Here is a 24,055-nt window from a genome sequence, read left to right as displayed (position 1 = left end):
AATACAATACATTTATTACAGTATTTATTCATCTTTGTTCATGTTAGTTAATGAAAATACAGCTGTTCGTTGATAGTTCATGTTAATTCACAGTGCATTAGCTAATGTTAACAAGCACAACTTTTTATTTTTTTTTATTTTAATAATGCATAAATGATGAAATTAACAATAACTAAGGTTATTAATGCTGTAGAAATATTGTTATTCTTAGTTCATGTTAACTAAAGTAGTTAACTAATGATCCTTATTGAAAAGTGTTACCATTTTACTGATACATCACAAGACATATAGCCTTCCCTGGTGAAAAAACAAAACAAAACAGCTAAAACCAGCCTAGGCTGGTTGGTTGGTTTTAGCTGGTCAACCAGCCTGGTTTAAGCTGGTCAGCAGACTGGTTTTAGAGGAGTTTTGGCCACTTTCCCAGCCTGGCCAGGCTGGGAAAGTGGCCAAAACCCCTCGAAAACCAGTCTGCTGTTTTTTTCACCAGGGAAGGCTATATGTCTTGTATCAGTACAACGGTAACACTTTACAATAAGGTTCATTAGTTAACTACTTTAACATGAACTAAGAATAATATTTCTACAGCATTAATAATCTTAGTTAATGTTAATTTTTTTTCAGCAGGGTTGGGCAGATATAAAGGGATAGATACTAGGTTTGTTATCATGACCATGATAAAATAACTTTACATGCTAACATGTAGAGTGTTTCAAAGTTAAGGATATACAATGACACTTACTGTACTGTTTCATCTTTTTATTCTTTATTTGTTATGATGGCTTATAGGCTACCTGACTGATAGTCTTTCACTGCCAATGCAAATACATTACTTTTAACATGATTTAAATGAGATTAGCTTAGGAGTTTTAAATCATAATCACCTCTGATAAAATACCTCGATTCTGGATGTCCCAGTACAGGACTCTGCAGAGGCTGGATTCATAAGGAATGCTGCTCATCTCGACTGACTCCAGAGCTCAGTAAGAGCTTTTGTAAATGTGTCACACTGTATCTGCGGGAGCAAGTCTGGACTTTCTTGCTAGTTCACTATCGCCCTGCTTTGCACTGCATCTGACTTGGCAACTGATTCATCTAATAGGCTTAAAATGAAAAGGAACAGCGTTTATAGGGTTTTGTCAGTATTCTCTTGTTTATTTGTCTGTGTTTTCCTTTTTATTTGGGTTTTTGTCTTTTATTCGATGGTTTTGGCACCTTAAGACTCTTTTTGGACATTTTCTTTTACACAACGCAAGAGGATTTGACACCCATCTTAACCGTTTAAGCAGCTGATTAACGCTATCTGCCAACATTTCCTCATCGTTTAGAACTGTGGGGTAATATGACGCTTTGAAACATTTATCTAAAAAAGCTAGTATGCTAACACGGTTAAAGACGTGAGAGCATTAGTCAAACAGCAAAGATAAAGCATTAACTAGTCGTTGCAGCAGAGAAAACTGCACCACTGCTAGCATTCTGCAGAGAAAACTGCACCACTGCTAGCATTCTGTCTGTGCTTGTTATGTTATTAGATTATTTTAAAGTCATTTGTGAAGCGGTAGCTCTCTTACGATACCAAAACATTCCGACTGCGCATGCGTGCACGTTGACAGTGGTCATATGACATCAACCAGGAAGTGCTTGTCTGGTAAGTGATCTTTCTATCATTCGTATTTATTGGTGCTCTGACTTGTTGTTTGGCATTTACATGACTATAATTGCCGTAGATCACATTGTCAATGCGGTGCTTTTTACTGCAATGTGTTTAAAAAAACAAACACACGACCACAGTGACACACTCAATGGTTTTACCGAAGAAATAATACTAAAGAGCGGAGTTTTTACTTTTATTACGTTGGCAAGACATAATTAGTTGTATAGACGTTTTGTCAGCTGAGTGCAATATCAATTTTCATATTAATTTAGACAGGCAAGCTTGTTGAAGTGAGAAAAGGGAACTTCAAAACTAACCAACTTCCACAAACCTAATCGAACAAGAAATGTAATGTGTCATTATAAGAAAATATTATCAGGCTATCAGCACTGAGGAATATATTTTAAGACTATTTAAAAAGAATGTATTTAATTTTTTTTGATATATCAAAGATGAAAACATGTCTTGGCTCCCTGTGACTATAAATTATAATCTTCGTTTAAGTGATGTGAAATTGAAAAATTAAATTAAAATATTATTGTTATATTTTTAAGGCAACATATTTGTATGTAGTGCCTTATGATGCTGAAGGTTAAAAAGCAATACCCACTGGCTGAATACAGTTGTCTGATATTGTCCCAGATAGCACATGTACGTCTGCACGATGTCAGTTAAAGATCTCTTGATCTGGAAAGCATCTGCTGTGTACAAACGTCTGGCAGACGTCTGTAAGATGTCAGTTTTACATACATTCTAAATCATAAACATCTTAAAGACATCTAATAGATGTCTATTTGGCATCTGATAGGAAATGTCCAATAGACATATTGCAGATGAGCGAACTAAGTCTTGCAGATGTAAATGCAGCCATCAAATGGACGTCTCTGAGATGTACGTGTGCTTTCAGGGGTCTCACTGGGCATTATTTAATCTTATCTTCTATGTCTTGTCTTTTATAAGAAACCAAACGCATTAGTCCTGATGGAAGCTGAATCGACGGAGAGAGGCTCAGCCGCCCCGAAGCTGCAGTTTGCCCCCTTCTGCAGTGCCCTGGAGGCAGGATTCTGGCATCAGCTCACCCAGAAGAAACTCAACGACTTCCGCTTAGATGAAAGTCCGAAAAACATCAAAGGCTATTACTATAACGGTCAGTATGGGGAAAGTAATAATGAAAGAGATGTTTTGCTGGGATGTTTTGCTGACAGCGGTAGCCTCTTAAGTGCCAGGCTTCTTTCAGAACAGATTGCTTAGATCCTAAAAAATGAAAGTCACTTTATAGTTGATGATTAGAGACAAAATAAAGCACATTTGTCTTTTTTAATATCAAATGCTATATTCAGTCTTAATAAGATACTTCACATAAAATAGATTTACATGTAGTCCACAAGAGAAAATATTTGTTGAATTTATAAAAATGACCCTGTTCAAAAGTTTACATACACTTGATTTGTAATACTGTGTTGTTACCTGAATGATCCACAGCTGTGATTTTGTTTCTTTAGTGATAGTTGTTCGTGAGTCCCTTGTTAGTCCTAAACAGTTAAACTTTTCACAGTGAGGACAACTGAGGGCTCACTGATGCTCCAGAAGGAAACACAATGCATTAAGATCCGGGGGGTAAAAACTTTTGGAATTTAAAGATCAGGGTAAAGTTCACTTATTTTGTCTTCTGGGGAACATGTAAGTATCTTCTGTAGTTTCTGAAGGGCAGTACTAAATGTAAAAATATATGACATTTAGGAGAAAATAAGAAAAATGTACACATCTTCATTTTGTTCAAAAGTTTACCCCCCAGCTCTTAGTGTATCGTTTTTCCTTCTAAAGCATGGACCACAGAATATGTGAACCACAGATTTTTCTGAAGAACAGCAGGCAGTTTAACTTTTCAGGACAAACAAGGGGCTCATAAACAACTATCACTAAAAAAACCCCAACTGTGGCTCATTCAGGTAGCAACACAGTATTAAGAATCAACTGTATGTAAGCATTTTTATAAATTCAACAATTATTTTCTTTTGTGGACTATATGTAAATGTCTTTTATGTGAAATATCTTATTCAGGTCAGTACTAAATGAAAAATAACATGCATTTTGTATAATCCCTGCTAAAAAAACAGCTAAAACCAGCCTAGGCTGGTTTGCTGGTTTTAGCTGGTCATAGCTGGTCAGCAGGCTGGTTTTAGAGGGGTTTTGGCCACTTTTCCAGGCTGGGAGACCAGCTAAAACCAGCTACTTCCTGCCTAAACCAGCTAAGACCAGCCAACCAGCCTAGGCTGGTTTTAGCTGTATTTTTCAGCAGGGATCCCTCTTATTTTGGTGAAATAATTAACATTTTGCCGATTCTGCAAGGTGAATGTAAACTTTTGACAAAAGTTAAGGCATTTCAGTATGCATTTTGAATACAGCAGCAATACAACAGTCCAGAATGGAATACTAGTGTTGTATGGCAAATGTAATAGGTCATTTAAAACATGCACATTCTGTCTGGAATATATAGTCAGGTCCATATGTTTGGACACTGACACAATTTTCATTACTTTGGCTCTGTATGCCACTAGAATAGATTAAAAATGAAACAATCAAGATGGAATTTAAATGCAGATTTTAAGATTTAATTCAAGGGGTTGAGCAAAAATATAACATAAAATGCTTAGGAATTACAACCATTTTTATACACAGTAACCCCATTTTCAGGGGCTCAAATGTAATTGGACAAATAAATATAGACATAAATACAATTGTAAAATTTTTCTTGAATATTTTTTAATCCTTTGCAGGCAATGACTGCCTTAAGTCTGAAACTCATGGATATCAACAGAGACTGGGTTTCGTCCTTTGTAATGCTTTGCCAGGCCTTTACTGCAGCTGACTTCAGTTGTTGTTTGTTTGTGGGTCTTTCCGCCTTTAGTTTTGTCTTCAGCAAGTAAAATGCATGCTCAATCAGGTTGAAATTAGTAGATTGACTTGGCCATTGAAGAATATTCCACTTTTTTTATCTTAAAAAACTCTTTTGCTTTTGCTGTATATTTTGGGTCATCGTCTACAGTATACTATGCATCTGGGCAGAAAGTATGTCCCTATACACTTCAGAATTCTTCCAGCTGCATCTGTATGCATGCTCATGCCATCACATGTCCTTCACTTGGCTGGTTGTTGTGAAACGGTTTTTCTTTACCATACACTCTTAAAAATAAAGGTGCTTCACGATGCCATAGAAGAACCTTTTTTGTTTAAATGGTTCCATAACGAACCTTTAACATCTGAAGAACCTTTCTGTTTCACAAAGTGTTCTTTGTGGAGAAAGAAGGTTCATCAGATTATAAAAAGGTAAGAAAGAAATGGTTCCTTAAAGAACCTTTGAATGACTGGTTCTTAGTGGAACCAAAAATGGTTCTTCAGTGGCCTCGCTGTGAAGAACCTTTTAAAGCACCTTTATTTTTAAGAGTGTGGAGAGGATCATCCAATCATCCACCACTGTTGTCCACTGTAAACGTCCAGGCCTTTTTATGTTGATGAGTTCACCAGTGTGTTCTTTTTTTTAATTTGGACTGTTAATTTGGACACTACTAATGTTCCTGCTGATGGATTTCTTTTGTTTTTGAACTCTAACAATTGTCTGTTTTACTTGCATGCAGAGCTTTTTTGACCACATGATGTGGGTTCAGAGCAGCAGCTTTCAAATACAAACGGCACACTTAGAATCATCTCCAGACCTTTTGCCTGCTTAATAGATGTGGACAAAATGAAGGAATACCCCACAATTGTCTATGAAACAGCTTTTGAGTCAACTGTTCAATTTCTCATGGTCCCTTGAAAACGTGGGGAGGTACATACTGTACAGTGGTGTGAAAAAGTGTTGGCCCCCTTCCTGATTTTTTTATTTTTTTGCATGTTTGTCACACTTTAATATTTCAAATCATCAAACAAATTTAAATATTAATCAAAGATAACACAAGTAAACACAACATGCAGTTTTTGAATGAAGTTTTTTTTTTATTATTATTAAGGGAAAACAAAATCCAAACCCACATGGCCCTGTGTGAAAAAGTGTTTGCCCCCTAAACTTAATAACTGGTTGGGCCACCCTTAGCAGCAACAACTGCAATCAAGTGTTTGCTTGCGTTAACTTGCAATGAGTCTGTTACAGCACTGTGCAGGAATTTTGGCCCACTCATCTTGGCAGAATTGTTGTAATTCAGCCACATTGGAGGGTTTTCGAGCATGAACCACCTTTTTAAGGTCATGCCAAAGTATCTCAATAGGATTCAGGTCAGGACTTTGACTAGGCCACTCCAAAGTCTTCATTTTGTTTTTCTTCAGCCATTCAGAGGTGGATTTGCTGGTGTGTTTTGGATCATTGTCCTGCTGCAGAAGCCAAGTTCGCTTCAGCTTGAGGTCACCAACAGATGGCCGGACATTATCCTTCAGGATTTTTTGCTAGACAGCAGAATTTATGGTTCCATTTATCACAGCAAGTCTTCCAGATGTAATGGGACACACACCAAAAAGTTCAACTTTTGTCACGTCAGTCCACAGAATATTTTCCCAAAAGTCTTGGGGATCATCAAGATGTGTTCTGGCAAAACTGTGACGAGCCTTTATGTTCTTTTTGCTCAGCAGTGGTTTTCGTCTTGGAACTGGCCATTTTTGTCCAGTCTCTTTCTTATGGTGGAGTCATGAACACTGACCTTAACTGAGGCAAGAGAGGCCTGCAGTTCTTTAGATGTTGTTGTGGGGTCTTTTGTGACCACTTGGATGAGTCGTCACTGCGCTCTTGGGGTAATTTTGGTCGGCCGGCCACTCCTGGGAAGGTTCACCACACTTTTTTACACAGGGCCATGTGGGTTTGGATTTTTTTCCCCTTCATTTAAAAACTGCATGTTATGTTTACTTGTGTTATCTTTGATTAATATTTACATTTGTTTGATGATCTGAAACATTAAATTGTGACAAACATGCAAAAAAAAAAAATCATTAAGGGGGCCAACACTTTTTCACACCACTGTATTAAAGAGCTGTAATTCCTTAACATGTCCTCCAATTTTGATGAGAATACTTTTAAATTAAAGTTTATAGTGTGCACTTTAAGCCCATATTCATTATATAACTGTAAATTGAATATGTATTGGTCAACATCTAAAATAATAAAAATTGTGTCTGTGTCCCAATATATATGGACCTGACTGTACATACTGCATGTTGCTGAAATATTAATAGGAGTGTAGTAGTGTACTATTCTAATATAGCCATCTTATGTGTTTCCCCTGCCACTTCTTAAACAGCCAATATGGCCTTTTCTCTTGGACTGCTTACACCATCAGCATCATACAAACGTGTACAGTTCTGCTGTAGATGCCGATATGGCAAAACTCTGCTTTTAGGTGTATATGTCACCAATGATTAATTTATTAATTCCACAGCAGAAAGTATATAACTTAATTTACATTTAAGCTGTCATATAATGAAAATGGATTTGTTATAAATTGCAGGTGATCCTGTTGGCTTGCCGACACGCTTGACACTGGAGTTCAGCGCATTTGATGTGTAAGTTTTGCATATTAAAAGCATGTAATGTAGTTGGTTATTCTGAAAGACTTGGATAATGGCCCCAATATCACGTCTGTTACTTGTGAAATTAATGATTTTTTTCTTGCCAGTTAAATCCTCAAGGATTGTTTCAGTCGAATTAATTTTACATTTATGACGGCTGAGTAATTGCGCTGGCCACACGGCATAGCTGTTTGCAGATCGGTAGTCTGACAGAGCCAGGAGAACTGATGAGGGGGTTACTCTTGACCCCCTACAGCCATCTGCACCCATGCTGCTTTTCTCTAAAAAAGAAAGGAGAAAAGGCACATTATAAAACAGATAGATCCCTTCAAGTCATAAAATAGGGTACTTTCCAGTCATTTGCTTTAAAGGGCACTGCAAAAGGAATAGGAAACAAGTGTACACAAGTACTTTATATATAGATAATGTGGCAAGTTAGATTAATTTAATTTAATATTAGGTTCCTTTTCTTAACATGAAATTGAACATTAAAAATGTATATGATGCTAAATAGCAGAACTGTGCTTATAGTGAATTTACCTGAATACAAATAATATAGTGTATAAATTATGTTTCAGTGATGGACCCACACCTGCTCGCTGCTGTCCAGCCCCTGGAACGCTGTACAACACCAACACATTAGAAGCCTTCAAAACCACTGACAAGAAAGCTCTTCTGGATAAAGCAGCCAGTGAGGTGCAGTCCTTTGATTCACTCGTAATTAATTGTGCCTTTTGATAACGCATTTTATTTGCGTTTGCTGCATAGATCCACTAAATGAATTATGTGATTTCTTTCACTGCGTATCTAGATGATGAACATTCATCATTTGATAAATTACTGCTGCCATTCTTAATCTTCCTAATGCAATTTTGTTTATTGCCTGCTTCCTGCAAATGGTAATAACACAGTGATAATCGCTGTGGCCAAATAGCACTGTCTTTTGCAAATAAGAACCAGTTTTTAATAAACCCAATTAGGGCTGAAAAGAATGATACTGTTTGGGTCCCAGAAGACATACAGTGAGGGAAAAAATGTTTTGATCCCCTGCTGATTTTGTGGGTTTGCCCACTGACAAAGAAATGATCAGACTATCATTTTAATGGTAGGTTTATTTAAACAGTGAGAGACAGAATAACAACGCATTTCAAAAAAGTTATAAATTGATTTGCATTTTGTGAGTGAAATAACTATTTGATCCCCTATCAATCAGCAAGATATCTGGCTCCCAGGTGTCTTTTATACAGGTAACAAGCTGAGATTACACTGTAAAAAATTTCCCTGTAAAAAAACAAAACAGTAATCTACTGGCAGCTGAGGTTGCCAGCATCACTGTAAAAATACAGTGCGCTGCTGTTTTTGAAATTAACAGCATGATACTGTTTTGTTAAATACAGCATATAACTGTTATATAGCAGCATATAGCTGTTAAATTACATGCTAATTACAACCACATTATTTTAGATTAAAATGCTATTACGCACTACATTTTATGTTTGTCTATGTAGAAATGATGTCCTGTTGGCCTTGGTTTCCCGTTTCTGGATTTATCCCAACAAAGCGTCTGAAAAATAAGAATAAAAGATTTTCAGTGAACAATGCTTTAAAATTTTATGATTTCAAAAAAGCAAAAAAAACAACAACAAAAAAACAAATACTTTGTATAATTTCTGAAGAAAAAAAATGGAGCTTTAAAAAAAGAATTAAGCTCCAAAAAATATATGATAGTATTTAAAAGGTAGTCTCAAATGGTTTAATCTATGGCTTCTGAAGCAATCCCATTTTTTTTTTTTTGATGAGAAGAGTCCAAAATGTGATGATCTTTTTCATGTTCAATTACATTTACTAGCACTTTAAGTGTCAGTTACTAGAAAGTGTACTCAGGACTGAAGTCTTGATAACGACAGACTGCAATGGCATGATGAACAGTGCAAGTGTTAGATTTTGGTCTGTCCTCACCTAAAATTTAACCAAATTAAACCACTGTACTTGTATGAATTATATTTATGATGCTTTTATGCCCTTTGTAGCTTGAAGCACACACACAGGGCTGCTTGAAAGTTTGTGAACCCTTTTCTATATTTCTGCATGAATATGACCCAAAACATCATCAGATGTTCACACATCTGTCCAGAAATTAGACAAAGAGAACCCAATCAAACAAATGAGACAAAAATATATTTTTTTGTCATTTATTTATTGTGAGCAATGATCCTTTGCTACATATCTGTGCATTGCAAAAGTATGTGAATATCTAGGATTAGCAGTTAATTTGAAGGTGAAATTAGAGTCAATCTGTTCAGAGGTGTTTTCAATCAATGCATTAACTATCAGGTGTCACTGCGTTCCCTGTTTTATTTGAAGAACAGGGATCTATCAAAGTGTGATCATGTTTGTGGAACTGTATCATAGCATGAACAAAGGAGATCTCTGAGGACCTCAGAAAAAGAGCTGATGTTGCTCATCAGGCTAGAAAATGTTACAAAGCCTTCTCTAATGCGTTTTGACTCCACAAATCCACAGTCAGATAGATTGTGTACAAATGAAAGAAATTCAAGACCAATGTTACCCTGTTGGTGTGTGGTGTGAGTGGTCCACCAACAAAGATCACTCCAAAAGCAAGATGTGTAATAGTCTGCGAGGTTGCAAAGGTAACTTTTAAGCAACTAAAGGCCCTTCTCATGGTGGCTGATGTTAATGTTCATGAGTCCTCCATGAGGAGAACACTGAACAACCATGGTGTACATGGCAGAGTTGTGAGAAGAAAGCCACTGCTCTCCAAAAAGAACATTGCTGCCTGTCTGCAGTTTGCTAAAGATCATGTGGAGATGCCAGAGGGCTACTGGAGAAATGTTCTGTGGACAGATGAGACCACAGAAAATGAGAAATGAGAAGCGTTATGTTTTTAGAAAAGAACAACCTGCATCCCAGAATAAGAAACTTATCCCATCTATGAAACATGGTGGTGGTAGTGTCATGGTTTAGGCCTGTTTCGTTGCATCTGAGTCAGGAAAGCTTGCCATCCTTGATGGAACAATGAATTCTGATTTATACCAACAAATTCTAAAGGAAAATGTCAGGACATCTGTCCAAGAACTGAGTCTCAAGAGATAGGGGGCCATGCAGCAAGACAATGACCTCAAGCCCGCAAGTCATTCTACCAAAGAATACTAAAGAATAATAAAGATGTTTTGGATTGATTAAGGTCTGGATCAAAGTCCCGACCTTAATCCAATTGAAATGTTATGGAAGGAGCTGAAGCAAGCAGGTCATAGGAGGAAACCCACCAACATCACAGAGTTGAAGTGGTTCTGTACTGAGGAATGGGCAAACATTCCTACAAGTGGTTGTGCAGGACTGGTCAGCATTTACAAGGAACTTTACCTGTAGTTACTCACAGATATGTAACACTGGATCATTTTTCTCAATAAATTCTTGGAAAAGAAAATATTTGTCTCATTTATTTGACTGATTTCTCTTTATCTACTTTCAGGAAAATCTGATGATGAGTTGGGTCATAATATGCAGAAAATTATAAAGGGTTCACAAACTTTCAAGCAGCACTGTATACACTGTATGGACAGTCCAATATCAGAATAGCTTTTGTTTGTTTGTGTTCCCCAAAAACAAGCAAGTCACAAACTTGATTAAATGAGAACATTGTTTTAGGGGGAACTATTCCTTTAATCACATACTAATCATATCATGCATGTCATGATATACTTACCAAGCAGGATCAAACGAGAAGTCACAGGCAGGTTACCCGTCTTTTCAAGATCAGCAGGAGTGGCAGACATCTATTGGTAAAGATAATAATTTTGACATTAACTGACATTATCTACAAAAAAAAAATAATAATAAAAATAAATAAATAATAATAATAATAATAATAAAAATAAAATAAACCTTAAAACCCTTCTCACCATACATCAATTTCTAGGCATAATCATTAATCTAACCTTGATGACACTTCTTTGCAAGGTTCTTCCAAGGTATATTCTAGGTAGACATTTCTAGGAGCACACTGTAAAATTAGTTACATTTAATCTGTTTTCACCCAGAACCATTTGGATCACTTTATAAGACATGGATTAAATCACTGGGGTCTTATGCATTACCTTAATGGTGCCTTTATATCCTTTTGGAGCTTGAAGCTCCCCAAGTACCTTGTATGGATAAACAGACATCATTTCTACAATATCTTTATTTTTGCTTAGGTATGCAGCAACGGAACACAATATTTGAAACATTGTTTCCCCGCAATTCTGACAAGGAAACATAATGTAAAGAACAGATATTTCTCAAGTTAACTAACCAACGATGCCATCGAATGTCACTATAAAGTCTTCATAAAATGGTCGACACAGATGCGGTGCAAGACATCTTGTCATGCCGCTAATATATCTGCGATCAAGCCAGCAGCAGTTTGAATAAGCACGTTCACAGTAATCAGACAAGTATTATGAATTTTGTTCAGACGTCACTTACCTTTTACTGAAATAAATACTTAAAGCTGTGCCCGTTTCATAAACTTAACACCGGCAACTTTAGCTCACGAGCGTGGATTATGTCTGTAACTCTTTTCGATTATTAAACATGCTAATCGGATTATAATTAAAATTACAAAGGCCTCATTAAATCTTCAAAATGTTTTTAGAAGGACTTAGTAACGGAGTCACAAATAACAGCGGCACATAATCCAAAATGTTTCTCATTGCACATGTTAAAAGTATAACCAGGCTGGATGAAACTTAAATTCTTACCTGTGTGTGTGTGATGTGAGGACAGTCTGAACCCTAAAATCACTTGCTCGCTCAATTAAGGTTACCGCTGCGCCTGAATAGACGAATCATGTGATTTAAATAAAAAAGCCGCATTAGATGTAGGATGTAATATAAACTTAATAGGTAATTTTAATCACAGATACTGCTGCATATTTACCTCATGCAGATAGTCCAAAATGTCGTCTTGTGTGCGTGGAAAAAATATGTTATAATACTGTTAAATTACAACACTGTACTGTTGTTGGCCAAGACCAAAGAGCTGTCCAAGGATGTCAGGGACAAGATTGTAGACCTACACAAGGCTGGAATCTCAATCTCCCTCGGTCTGGGGCTCCATGCAAGATCTCACCTCATGGAGTTTCAATGATCATGAGAACGGTGAGGAATCAGCCCAGAACTACACAGGAGGATCTTGTCAATGATCTCAAGGCAGCTGGGACCATAGTCACCAAGAAAACAATTGGTAACACACTATGCCGTGAAGGACTGAATCCTGCAGCTCCCGCAAGCTCCCCCTACTCAAGTGAACATCTGAATGATTCAGAGGACAACTGGGTGAAAGCGTTGTGATCAGATGATTCCAAAATCAAGCTCTTTGGCATCAACTCAACTCGCCAAGCTTGGAGGAGGAGGAATGCCTCCTATGACCTCAAGAAGACCATCCCCACTGTCAAACATCGAGGTGGAAACATTATGCTTTGGGGGTGTTTTAAGGGGACAGAACAACTGCATTGCATCAACGGGACGATGGATGGGGCCATGTACCGTCAAATCGTGAGTAGGGTTGGGCATCGTTTTGATTTGAACGATTCTGATTCCGATTCCGATTCTTCCTTTCGATTTCAGTTCTTTTCGATTCTCAATTCCGATTCTTTGTGGGCTGGAGTCAAAACATGTCACAGGCTCATTTGATTTCACAAAGGATAATTTTATTTTGATTCAATATGAGTTTTAGTTTTAGGAGCTGCAGCCCATGTAGGAGAAAATTAGGAATGCCTCTGCACCAGACCAAAAAACATATTTATATATGCAGAACTTGCACCCTGCTCTGGACTCTCTGTACATGACGAGACAGTGGACCTGCGCAGCACGTCAAACACGCTACACCCCTTAATTTATACATCATGCAGGCGTAGGTGTTTCGTCATATTCGTAGTGCATCCTCCCGTGCAAGATATCATTTTGTCACATGTGTTGCACTGTGCCGACCCAGGCTTTTTTAGGGTGTACTCACACTAGGCACGGTTGCCGTGAACCGGGCCCGAGTACGATTGTCCCCCCTCCCCCTCTGGCCTGCACTCACATAGGGTTTCAGCATTCGTGCCGAAGCACGCTTACGTCATTATGGTTTGACTGTTTCAGGATAAACAGGAAGAGCGCGCTCTCGCTGAACGCAATTTAGTCCATCGCTCTTTTTACTTTGTGGATAGTAATTTTGAGTCGTTTGTTCCGCGGTTGTCCACAGCCTATTGTTAAACATGTCTATCGCATTTGTGGCACGAAAATTTTCGCGCAATCGTGCTGCTTGTATGAGGAGGTTTGCAAGGTACCAGCTGAAGTGCAGCAAGGACTTTGCAGCTTTGATTATGGACTATAAAAACGCTGATTACCTCGCAAAAACGCGACATCACGCGTCCTGTTCCGTGCTCCAGCACGGTTAGCGCACACTGCATGCGAACCGCGCCCGAGTCCAACTGAACCGTGCTCTGGCCCAACTCTTCCAAGCGGGCCAGGGCCGGCTAAACGAGCCGCGCCCAGGCACGGTTCGGAGCACTCACTCTAGTCAAACGAACCACGCTTTGGTGGTCAAACGCACTCGGTCATGGTTCAAACTGCCTAGTGTGAGTACACCCATAGTGTGAAATAAAGCCACACTTTTGAGCGCCGCTTACCGTGCTCCATAGCTGCAACTGAACAAGCGCGCGGCAAGCACTTCCGGAAATACGGTGGCCACAATGGAAACCAAAACTTGCGTGTTTGGAACCGATGATCAGAATCGAAAACAACTTTTATAAACAATTCCAATGGCATCGTTATTTTTTTAACGGTTCCAAGATGGAACCGGTTCTCGATGCCCAACCCTAATTGTGAGAACATCTTTCCCTCAGACAGAGTATTGAAAATGCGTCGTGGATGGGTGTTCCAGCATGACAGTGACCCAAAACACATGGCTAAGGCAACAAAGGAGTGGCTCAAGAAGAAGCACATTAAGGTCCTGGAGTGGCCTAGCCAGTCTCCAGACCTTAATCCCATAGAAAATCTGTGAAGGAAGCTGAAGGTTCGAGTTGTCAAACATCAGCTTTGAAACCTTAATGACTTGGAGAAGTTCTGCAAACAGGAGTGGGACAAAATCCCTCCTGAGGTGTGTGCAAGAAACGTCTGACCTTGCCACCAAGTACTAAGTCATGTTTTGTGAAGGGGTCAAATAATTATTTCACTCAATAAAATGCACATCAATTTATAACTTTTTTTAAAATGTGTTTTTCTGGATTTTTTTTGTTTTTTTTCTTCAAATAAATCTACCATTAAAATTATAGACTGGTCATTTCTTTGCCAGTGGGCAAATGCACAAAATCAGCCGGGGATCGAATCATTTTTCCCTCACTGTACTACACATTACATACTACACATATCTAGTGCATGAGGTTTAAAAGGTTACTCAGTGTCAGAGACTAATGTCACCTTCTTTTCCCATAAATAAGGAAAGCTGCAACGGTTAAGTGCATAAATAAAGTTTTCTTCCACAATTGAATTTTTAGGAATAGTAAATCCTAAAATCCATCACTTTCTCACCAATGGATCTTATGCAGTGAATGGTTGCCGTCAGATCGAGAGTTCAAACAGCTAATAAAGTAATCCACACCACTCCAGTCCATCAATTAACATCTTGAAAAGCCAAAAGCTGCTTGTTTGTTAGAAACAGATCCATTGTTCATAAATCCATAATCCATAATAATGCTTTCTCAAGTGAAAAATAATCTGTATCAGGAGAGAAATATGCACAGGTCAAGCACTTTTACAAGTTTACAAGCCAAAACAGCTCTAAATAAAAATGTGGATGGGTTTTGATGTGAGAGCATAAACAGGTAAACACTTTTTTTCACTGGAGGAAGTGTTATTATGGATTATGGACTTGTATTTTCGTCGAGAAGCAGCTATTTGAAGTTAAAAATGTGTTAATAATGGGTTTGATTCTTACAAACTCACAGCTTTTTACTTCACAAGAAGTTAATAGATGGACTGGGGATTACTTGTGGATTACTGTGATGTTTTGTCATCTGTATGAACTCTCATTTTTGACGGCACCCATACACTGCAGAGGAGAAAGTGATGGAATGCTACATTTCTCCAAACCTGATTAAGGAACGAACTCATCTACATCTTGTGTAAGAGATCACAACCACTGTTCAGTGATTTTGTCCCAGAATGTGTTTCACAGTGTGAATATGTAATGTTTACACTGTTGCATTTGCATAAACTATATCATAAATCATTTCTGGTAATGTCAGTTTAATTAATACTGGTCACGTTGTTTCCTTCACAGATATGGAGTGCTATTCAATCAGGGGCTGCTCTGGAAGACTCTTCAATCCTAAACAAATTCATCCTCTTGACATTTGCGGTTTGTGTGCCAACATTTTAGAGAATGTCCTTATAAATTAATGTCCTTTAGGCCATTTGTTTCTGACTGGTCCTTTTGTTTGTCCAGGATCTGAAGAAATATCATTTCTATTATTGGTTCTGCTTTCCTGCCCTTTGCTTTCTGGAGGGGGTCCAGCTGGTGCAGGAGCCGGTGTCATTAGAGCGCAGTTTCTCTGCCAAACAGGTGCGGAAAAGAGCTTGCGTTGATAACTCACTTCTGACGAGGATGTTTTGTGTAAAAGATAATGAGCCATTAGTCAGTGCATTATGAAAAGCATGTGCTGATTAGAATTTTTAATTCAGTGTTAATTATTTGAATGCATAATGACATATTGGCCCTAAGATGACTGACGTGGTACCAAAGAGTATTTGGAAGGTTTTTTTTATGCTAAAGTGATTTCTTCTTTCTATCTTAGCTATAAGCAAGTCATTAATGAATGAATATGTGTAATTAAGTTGGCTTGAGAAAGCCAACTTACTGAAATGCTATTTAAACTTAATATTCTTCTTCTGAGACTAAAATGTCTGACTGCTGCTCCTCCTAGAGCTTTAACGCTACAAACTTCAAAATAATAGACTGATCTGAAGATTGCTATATCTTTCATAACTGATCAGACTTACGGTTTTCCTAAAAATAATGAATAAAACTAAAAAAATCATGCTAGCAACATGCTAGTAAAATGCTAATCATGTTAGCAACATGTTAGTAACTTGCAAATGATGTTAAAAACAGGCTAGTAACATGCTAATCATGGTAGACACATGCTAGTAACATGCAAATTGTTATAAAATCATGTTAGCAACATGCTAGTAACATGTTAAATATGGTAACAAAATGCTAGCATCATGTTAGTAACTTGTAAATGATGTTAAAAAATACTAGCAACATGCTAATAACATGCTAATCGTGATACAATCTTGCTAATCATGTTAGAAACATGCTAACAACAAGCTAGTAACATGCTAATCAAGTTAGATTCATGCTACAACATGCTAGTAACTTGCAAATGATGCTATCAATATGTTAGTAACATGCAGCATGCTAGTAACATGTTAATCATGCTAGAAATGTCCTAACAACATGTTAGTAACTTGTTAATCATGCTAGCAGTATGCTAGTGAAATGCTAATTATGCTAGTAACTTACCAATCATGCTAACAACATGCTAGTAATTTACTAATCAATGTAGGGACATGCTAATAACGTTAATCATGCTATAAACCTAACAACATGCTAATAACATGTTAATCATGCTGTAAAAATGCTAGTAACTTGCAAATGATGCTAACAACATGCTAGCAACATGCTAATAACATGTTATTTGTGATAAAATCATGCTAGCAACATGCTAGTAACATGTTAATCTTGCTAGAAACATGCTAGCAACAAGCTAATCATGTTAAAATCATGCTACCAACATGCTAGTAACGTGCCAACCATGTTAGCAACAAGCTAGTAACTGACTAATCATGTTAACAACATGCTAGTAACATGCTAATTGTGATAAAATCATGCTAGCAGCATGCTTATTATGGTAACAACATGCTAGCAACTTCATAAAATCATAAAATCATGCCAGCAAAATGCTAGTAACATGTTAAATATGGTTACTAGCATGTTGCTAGCATGTTGTTACCATATTTAGCATGTTACTAGCTTGTTCAGCATGCTAGTAACTTGTAAGTGATGTTAATACATGCAGCATGCTAATAACATGCTAATTGTGATAAAATCATGCTAGCAACAAGCTAGTAACACGCTAATCGTGCTAAAATCATGCTACAACATGCTAGTAACTTTCAAATGATGCTAACAATATGCTAGTAACATGCAGCATGCTAGTATCATGCTAGAAATGTGCTAACAACAATCTATCTATCAAACTTTAAGCTTTTAAAACTACTTTAAACTTCAAACTATTTCAGACTGAAAACTTTTACAACTTTTTAAACTTTCTGGTCCAGCTTTATCCTTTTTTTTTTTTTTTATCTAGTTTTTTATTTAGTTAAATTCAAAATTCGGACACAACCCTTCCTTACACCAGCTGGTTAACAGTTACTGTAGTGATGGCTTTGACGAGAAGTGAATAAAAATCTGTTTTATGTTTGGCTTAAAGGAGTAGTTCACTTCCAGAACTAAAATTTCCCTCGTCATCCAAGATGTTCATGTCTGTCTTTCTTCAGTCGTAAATAAATTATGTTTCTTGAGGAAAACGTTTCAGGATTTCTCTCCATATAGTGGACTTCTATGGTGCTCCTGAGTTCAAAGGACTCTAAACGACTCCAACCGAGAAATAAGGGTCTTATCTAGCAAAAAGATTGGTTATTTTCTAAAGAAATTACAATTTATATACTTTTTAACCTCAAACACTCATCCTACATTGTTGTTTTACCTCTTTTGTAAAGGGTGTTTGATCTTCTTTGCAAATTCACTTTGTAAACCTTGGGTCGGTACTTCTGCAGCGATGTAGGGTGATTTTGAAGTTGGAGGAGAAAATGAGATGAGAGTTTTTTGACATACCCTAACTGTCATGAACTGGAATACACAGAGTTCACGCAGAGCTAGAGGTTAAAAAGTATATAAATTGTACATATATTTTTTTTAGAAAATAACCGATCGTTTCGCTAGATAAGACCCTTCTTCCTACACTGGGAAATCCTGAAATGTTGGAAGTGAACTACTCCTTTAAGTCTCCAAAATTCGTTTTGGAGCCACTGTACGTGTTCAGAATAGTACATTTTGGTTCCTGACTACATATTTTCCAACCGAGCATAAATTTTGATTGTGATTCATGAGTTAATGAGGTGGGCTGATTGCTTTGAATTGATCTGTTTCACAGATATTAAGCTTGCAAACGGCGTATGACAATCTTTGCGCCTCAAGTGGTATGACGGCAGTCCCACATTTTCTGCTCAAGTACACAGATGAAAGTGTTGAAGTCGCTCCTCTAAAAGACTTGAACTCCTTCTTCCCAGATCTAAAGAAGGTAATTTCCATTATAAAGATGGATTATTAATAATGGATTATTGCAGGTTAATTTATACTTTCTCAGCAACATTTATGGCATCCTGTATACTACCATATTTAATAGCTGGACTACAGTATGTATGAAATGAGTCAAAACTGTTTAGTGGTAGTTGATTAATTCTTCAAAGTATGTCAGAGTGATATGGTATGTGTTCTGATTTGTTTTGAAGATTACTGTGGGCGTGTATGACCCATGCACACTGGCTCAACATCCTGGCTGGCCGCTCCGAAACTTTCTCATCCTCCTCGCAAAAAAATGGTACGTCTGTAATGATCTTTTCCAACACACAACCCACTTGTGTTAAATTATAGCTCTGTTTCCACAGCTCCACTCCTTTTCTCCTGATGTTACTTTCAAACTTGAAGATGTTTGTTCCGCAGCTAAACAAATGTGAGAAAATGTTATTTCCAACCATCTGCTAATATCTTGGATTTTCTGAGAGGGGTGTTGTTTCGTAGATGTTTTGTCTGAAGTTATATACAGCACTATGACGTTGCTTTTTCATTAGACATTTAGGCATGAAACCCTATGGTATAAATAATACTATGGTAACACTGATATGTCCAATGTTAATAGTACCATGGAAGCCTTTTTACGTTTCTAAGTCTCATCAAGGCTGCTTTTATTTGATTAAAAATATGGTAAAAACTGTAATATTGTGAAATATTATTGCAATTTAAAATCATGTTTTTCTATTTTTATATAGTTTAAAATAGAATTTATTTCTGTCATGCAATGCTGAATTTTCAGCATCATTACTCCAGTCTTCAGTGTCACATGATTCATGATAATCATTCTAATATGCTGATATATTATCAATGTTGGAAACAGTTGTGCTACTTAATATTTAGTTCGAACTTGTGATCCTTTTTTCATGATTCTTTGATAAATTAAAAATTAAAAAGAGCAGCATTTATTTAAAATAGAACTACACTACTATTCAAACATTTGGGATCAGTATTTTTTTTTTGTCTTTTTTTGAAAATAAATTATGTTATATTGATAAAAAGGTGACAGTAAAAGCTTATATTGTTAGAAACAAAAATCTTTTATAAATAAATGCTGCTCTTCTTAAGGGGAGACACTGCAGGCAAAACACTGTTTTTTCATGCACCTGTCAAGTTTGAGATTTTTGGCTTTTTGTTTTTTCATAAAGTGTTTTTTTTTTCAGACTTGTGGAAAGAAAACATTCAATAGACACTGTTAAATGTTTTTTTTTGTGTCAATAGATTTAAATTACAATACATATTTTTAAAGGCCATTATCTCAAAATGATTTTTTTCTCCTACACTGAGCCATAAATCTCCACTTCAGTGGTTCACTTACACACATAAAACTTTATTTTTTTTCTAATATGTCAAAAAAAAAGTATTTTGAAACTGATTTCATTGAGTGTTTAAAATTTCATTAAAAAATGCCTCATTTAAACATTTTTGAAAACTTCTAATACAAAAAATGTTTGCAATTATCAATGTAATCAATAAACTGGGTAAGTAAGGCGATAACTATTAGTTTTTTTTTTACCCTATTCACCTGCAGTGTCTCGCCATAACTTTTTATTGATAATAAATCAGCATATTCATTAATTTCTGAAGGATCATGTGACACTGAAGACTAGAGTAATGATGCTGAAAATTCAGCTTCAATCACAGGATGTTTTAAAGTATTTTAAAATAGAAAAAAACATTGTTTTAAATTGTAATAATATTACTATATTATTACTATGCTTTGATGAGCAGAAGAGACTTATTTAAAAAATAAAAACATTACAAATCTTACTGAGGGGAATATAGCGCTCATCAGATTTATTTAGTATAGCTTCATGTCAGCTTTCCACCATTTTGTGCATCTGGCCCAAAAACATGGCACTACAATTCTCACATAACCAAAAATGTCCAAATAAACATGGAAATGTGATGTTGTTTTTAAGAATGCAGTGCAGGTGGAAGATTTTGGAAATATTGCTGCATTTTGCAGCTTTCAGTGTTAAATGTCATGGTGGTCCTTCTGTGCTGACTCTTCTAGCCGTTGCCTCTTTGTAATGGTAAGTTTAAGGTCACTCCAAAGACCATGTGTGCTTACGGTGCTGTGTGTTTGTCCGTGTGAATGCCAGGGGTTCGCAGCTGGATGTTCTGGAGGTTCTGTGCTTCAGAGACAGAACTCTACAAGGGAGCCGCTCAATTCGGCACAGCATCATCTTTCGGGTCAAGCTTCCAGACCTGACGGCTTCTGCAGGTAATTTATCATCTTCGCCTGAGTGCTTCAGAACAGCGGCATAAAAGCTGGTCTTTTATCTGGCTGCAGGAGAGGCCAGACACCATTTAAATGTTAATACAGGGTCCTCAGACTGTCTGCCATAGGTTGCAATTTTTTGTAGCCGGTTGTTGGGTGATTTGAACTGTAAGTGAGCTTTGCGCTCTGTTTCTTCCTGCCTACTTTTGAAGATGCTAATTATCTAGATTTAGATTGTTTACGGAGCTTGTAAGGTAGGGGTGCGCAATTTTGGCCCTTGAGATACAGCTTCACACAGAATTTGGCTTGTAGCTCTCAAGTAATTCTGAATACTTGGGTAAATTAGGGTAAAGAGTGTTCAAATATAAATGGGTCAATGACATGACACCTAAATTTTCTGTTCGATTGCATTCTTTTCAGTTCGAAATTGGTTTAAATGCATAAAAGATGCCATATGTAAGAAGTACCTCTCCCATGTATGTACTCCCTTCGACTTTTCAAAAAACATTAGTTGTTTGTAATTTTTGTGTTATTCAAAGTGTCAAAACTTCATGTGGTGCGACCATCCGGGTATAACTTCTGGTTTGGAAACATCTTTGAAATTACCCTAAATTTAATCCAATTAATTTTCTGCACTATTTGGCATGATTTCTAAAATGTTTTGTAATCCTGTATAAAATCGCAAAGCATTTGTATTTATATTTCCATCATAATATACAAACAAACTTTGTCCGATGATTTCCATTTTATGAAATATCATGTGGCGCGACCAACAAGAAACTACCATTTTGGGACTTTTATTTTAAAATCCATTCAAAGGTTGCATCAAAGATTGACGCATCAAGCAGGTTTATAACTCTCTTTCAAAAAAAAAAAATCTTTTTAATGGTTGGTATGTAGTTTCCACATTTGGATATCATGTAGTATGACCTCAGTAAAACAAAACAATGAATATTAAGTTATTTCTACAAGTATTTATCTTTATTCTAAATTGCATAGTAACCTTTTGTGGGGAACTGGCTTGTTTTGCTTAGGTGGCCAATTCTGTGCTTGTAAATTTTGACTGAATTTGAAATATCATGTGGTGCGACCATTGCAGAGTGTTTTCCATTATTGATATATGTCCCAGATTGGCATTTTTTGTGCTTTTATATTCAATTGATGATTTATATACATAGAATACTTCATTTAAGTGTAATTTGGAATAGAAATGTATGCAATTTGGTTCCGTGTTATAATTGGTCAGATCGCCTGTTAATCTAACACCAAGCAAAGGGTCAATTAAGCAGCCAAAACTGGGCAGTTTTTAGTAATTTCAGTTGTTGACATCAAAGGAGGGTAAAGTTTATTCTTTCTCAGCTGGGACATGTTTGTCTGCTCAGATCCTTTAGTCCCTCATCCAAGTGGCTTCCTCAGTAGTGAACTGATGGTGGAGATTCCCTGACATTCAACCTCATCACACATCACAGCCCATCCGACTTGTGAATTCCTGTGGGAGTTGCTGCACTAATGCTGTGAATCGCTGTGTGAATTGGGCCGAAAGTGGCGGGTGCGAAAGGACAACGCTGTAGAAGCCTGATAAGGGCTATTGAAAGCCCTTCCTGATCAAAATCCAGTCATTTCATTTTCACTTAGATTGCCTCTTTCATCGCTCTCCGTACCAGTCCATCCTCCTGTCTTCACGCAGCTGTCCTTGGTTGTTGTGGTCCTTCTACTTCAGACACACAAACATGGATGTCTTCACACTTCAATAAGTTTTGGCCTTCTGAACTGTGACATTCACTTGCATGCACAAGTCTGGGTTTTCTTACTGTGTGTGATTGAATACTGGGCAATCCACCATCATTTCACAACTTAAGTTACGTAGCCACGTGTATAAGCATCTGAATCCAGTAATACGGTTTGCGCAACTAATTTTAACAGTTCTCCAATATATATATATATATATATATATTAGTGGTGGGCCGTTATCGGCGTTAACGTGCTGCGTTAACGTGAGACTCTTATCGGGCGATAAAAAAAATATCGCCGTTAATCTATTCTCAAAGTTGGGTTGGGAGCTGGGTCTAAACTACGCAAGATATGATAACTTTCACCTTGATATTGAGCACGGATGACGTATACCTAGTCGAATTGCACTGTAGGGGGCGAGAACGAGTCTTCAACTTCTGTGAAATTACCACATCAAACGAGACGTGCTGACATGATGCAGTTATGAAGCCGCTTCAGGGCAGGTGCGTTGCTAGACCCTTTTTACTGGGGGCACGTGAGTTATAATTTACTTTGATAATCCCGAAATAAAGACATTAAACTATATGCAACAACTGAATTGACGCTTCTAAAAGCAACGCAGTTTAACCCAAGACGATGCACGCAGATATCCATGTCGGTGCGCGTCTGTGCAGCACGCGCACGTCGTGCAGCCTTTGCGCAGAAGTACTTGGTTACACAAGTTTGTATAGGTAATTATGTTTTAAATGCAATTGTCAAGCAGTTTGTGATGCATTTTGGAAACAGGAGATGAGCGCCTGATCTAATGCGCCACCTAGCCCGTTCTCGAAGACTTACTTTTAGTCATTATTTGGGTAGCACACATATTCTGAATGCCTTCAGCAGAATTCAAATTAGCCATTTTAATCTAGATTAATCTAGATTAATTCCAAGATTTAATCTAGATTAATCTAGATTAAAAAAATTAATCTATGCCCACCCCTAATATATATATATATATATATATATATATATATATATATATTAGTGGTGGGCCGTTATCGGCGTTAACGTGCTGCGTTAACGTGAGACTCTTATCGGGCGATAAAAAAATATCACCGTTAATCTATTCTCAAAGTTGGGTTGGGAGCTGGGTCTAAACTACGCAAGATATGATGACTTTCACCTTGATATTTTAAGCGCGGATGACGTATACCTAGTCGAATTGCACTGTAGGGGGGCGAGAACGAGTCTTCAACTTCTGTGAAATTACCACATCAAATGAGACGTTGCTGACATGGATGCAGCTATGAAGCCGCTTCAGGGCAGGTGCGTTGCTAGACTAGACCTTTTTACTGGGGCACGTGAGTTATAATTTACTTTGATAATCCCGAAATAAAGACATTAAACTATATGCAACAACTGAATTGATGCTTCTAAAAGCAACGCAGTTTAAT

General features: G+C 37.1%; 1 protein-coding gene across 1 annotated transcript in view; it reads left to right on the top strand.

The window, feature by feature from the left end:
- Positions 1-1,038: 1,038 nt before the first annotated feature.
- atg7 (ATG7 autophagy related 7 homolog (S. cerevisiae)) overlaps positions 1,039-24,055 on the top strand; it is a 77,676-nt gene continuing 54,659 nt past the window's right edge. The window contains exons 1-9 of the mRNA XM_073825545.1: positions 1,039-1,645; positions 2,612-2,798; positions 7,141-7,195; positions 7,780-7,897; positions 15,530-15,607; positions 15,695-15,811; positions 18,468-18,614; positions 18,826-18,914; positions 20,770-20,891. Coding sequence (XP_073681646.1) covers positions 2,633-2,798; positions 7,141-7,195; positions 7,780-7,897; positions 15,530-15,607; positions 15,695-15,811; positions 18,468-18,614; positions 18,826-18,914; positions 20,770-20,891 — 892 coding nt within the window. The 5' untranslated portion in view covers positions 1,039-1,645; positions 2,612-2,632. The remainder of the gene's footprint in view (positions 1,646-2,611; positions 2,799-7,140; positions 7,196-7,779; positions 7,898-15,529; positions 15,608-15,694; positions 15,812-18,467; positions 18,615-18,825; positions 18,915-20,769; positions 20,892-24,055) is intronic.

Source organism: Garra rufa, chromosome 20 (genome assembly GCF_049309525.1).
Source record: "Garra rufa chromosome 20, GarRuf1.0, whole genome shotgun sequence".
In the NCBI taxonomy this organism is placed as follows: Eukaryota; Metazoa; Chordata; class Actinopteri; order Cypriniformes; family Cyprinidae; genus Garra; species Garra rufa.
This window is presented reverse-complemented; position numbering and strand designations above follow the sequence as displayed.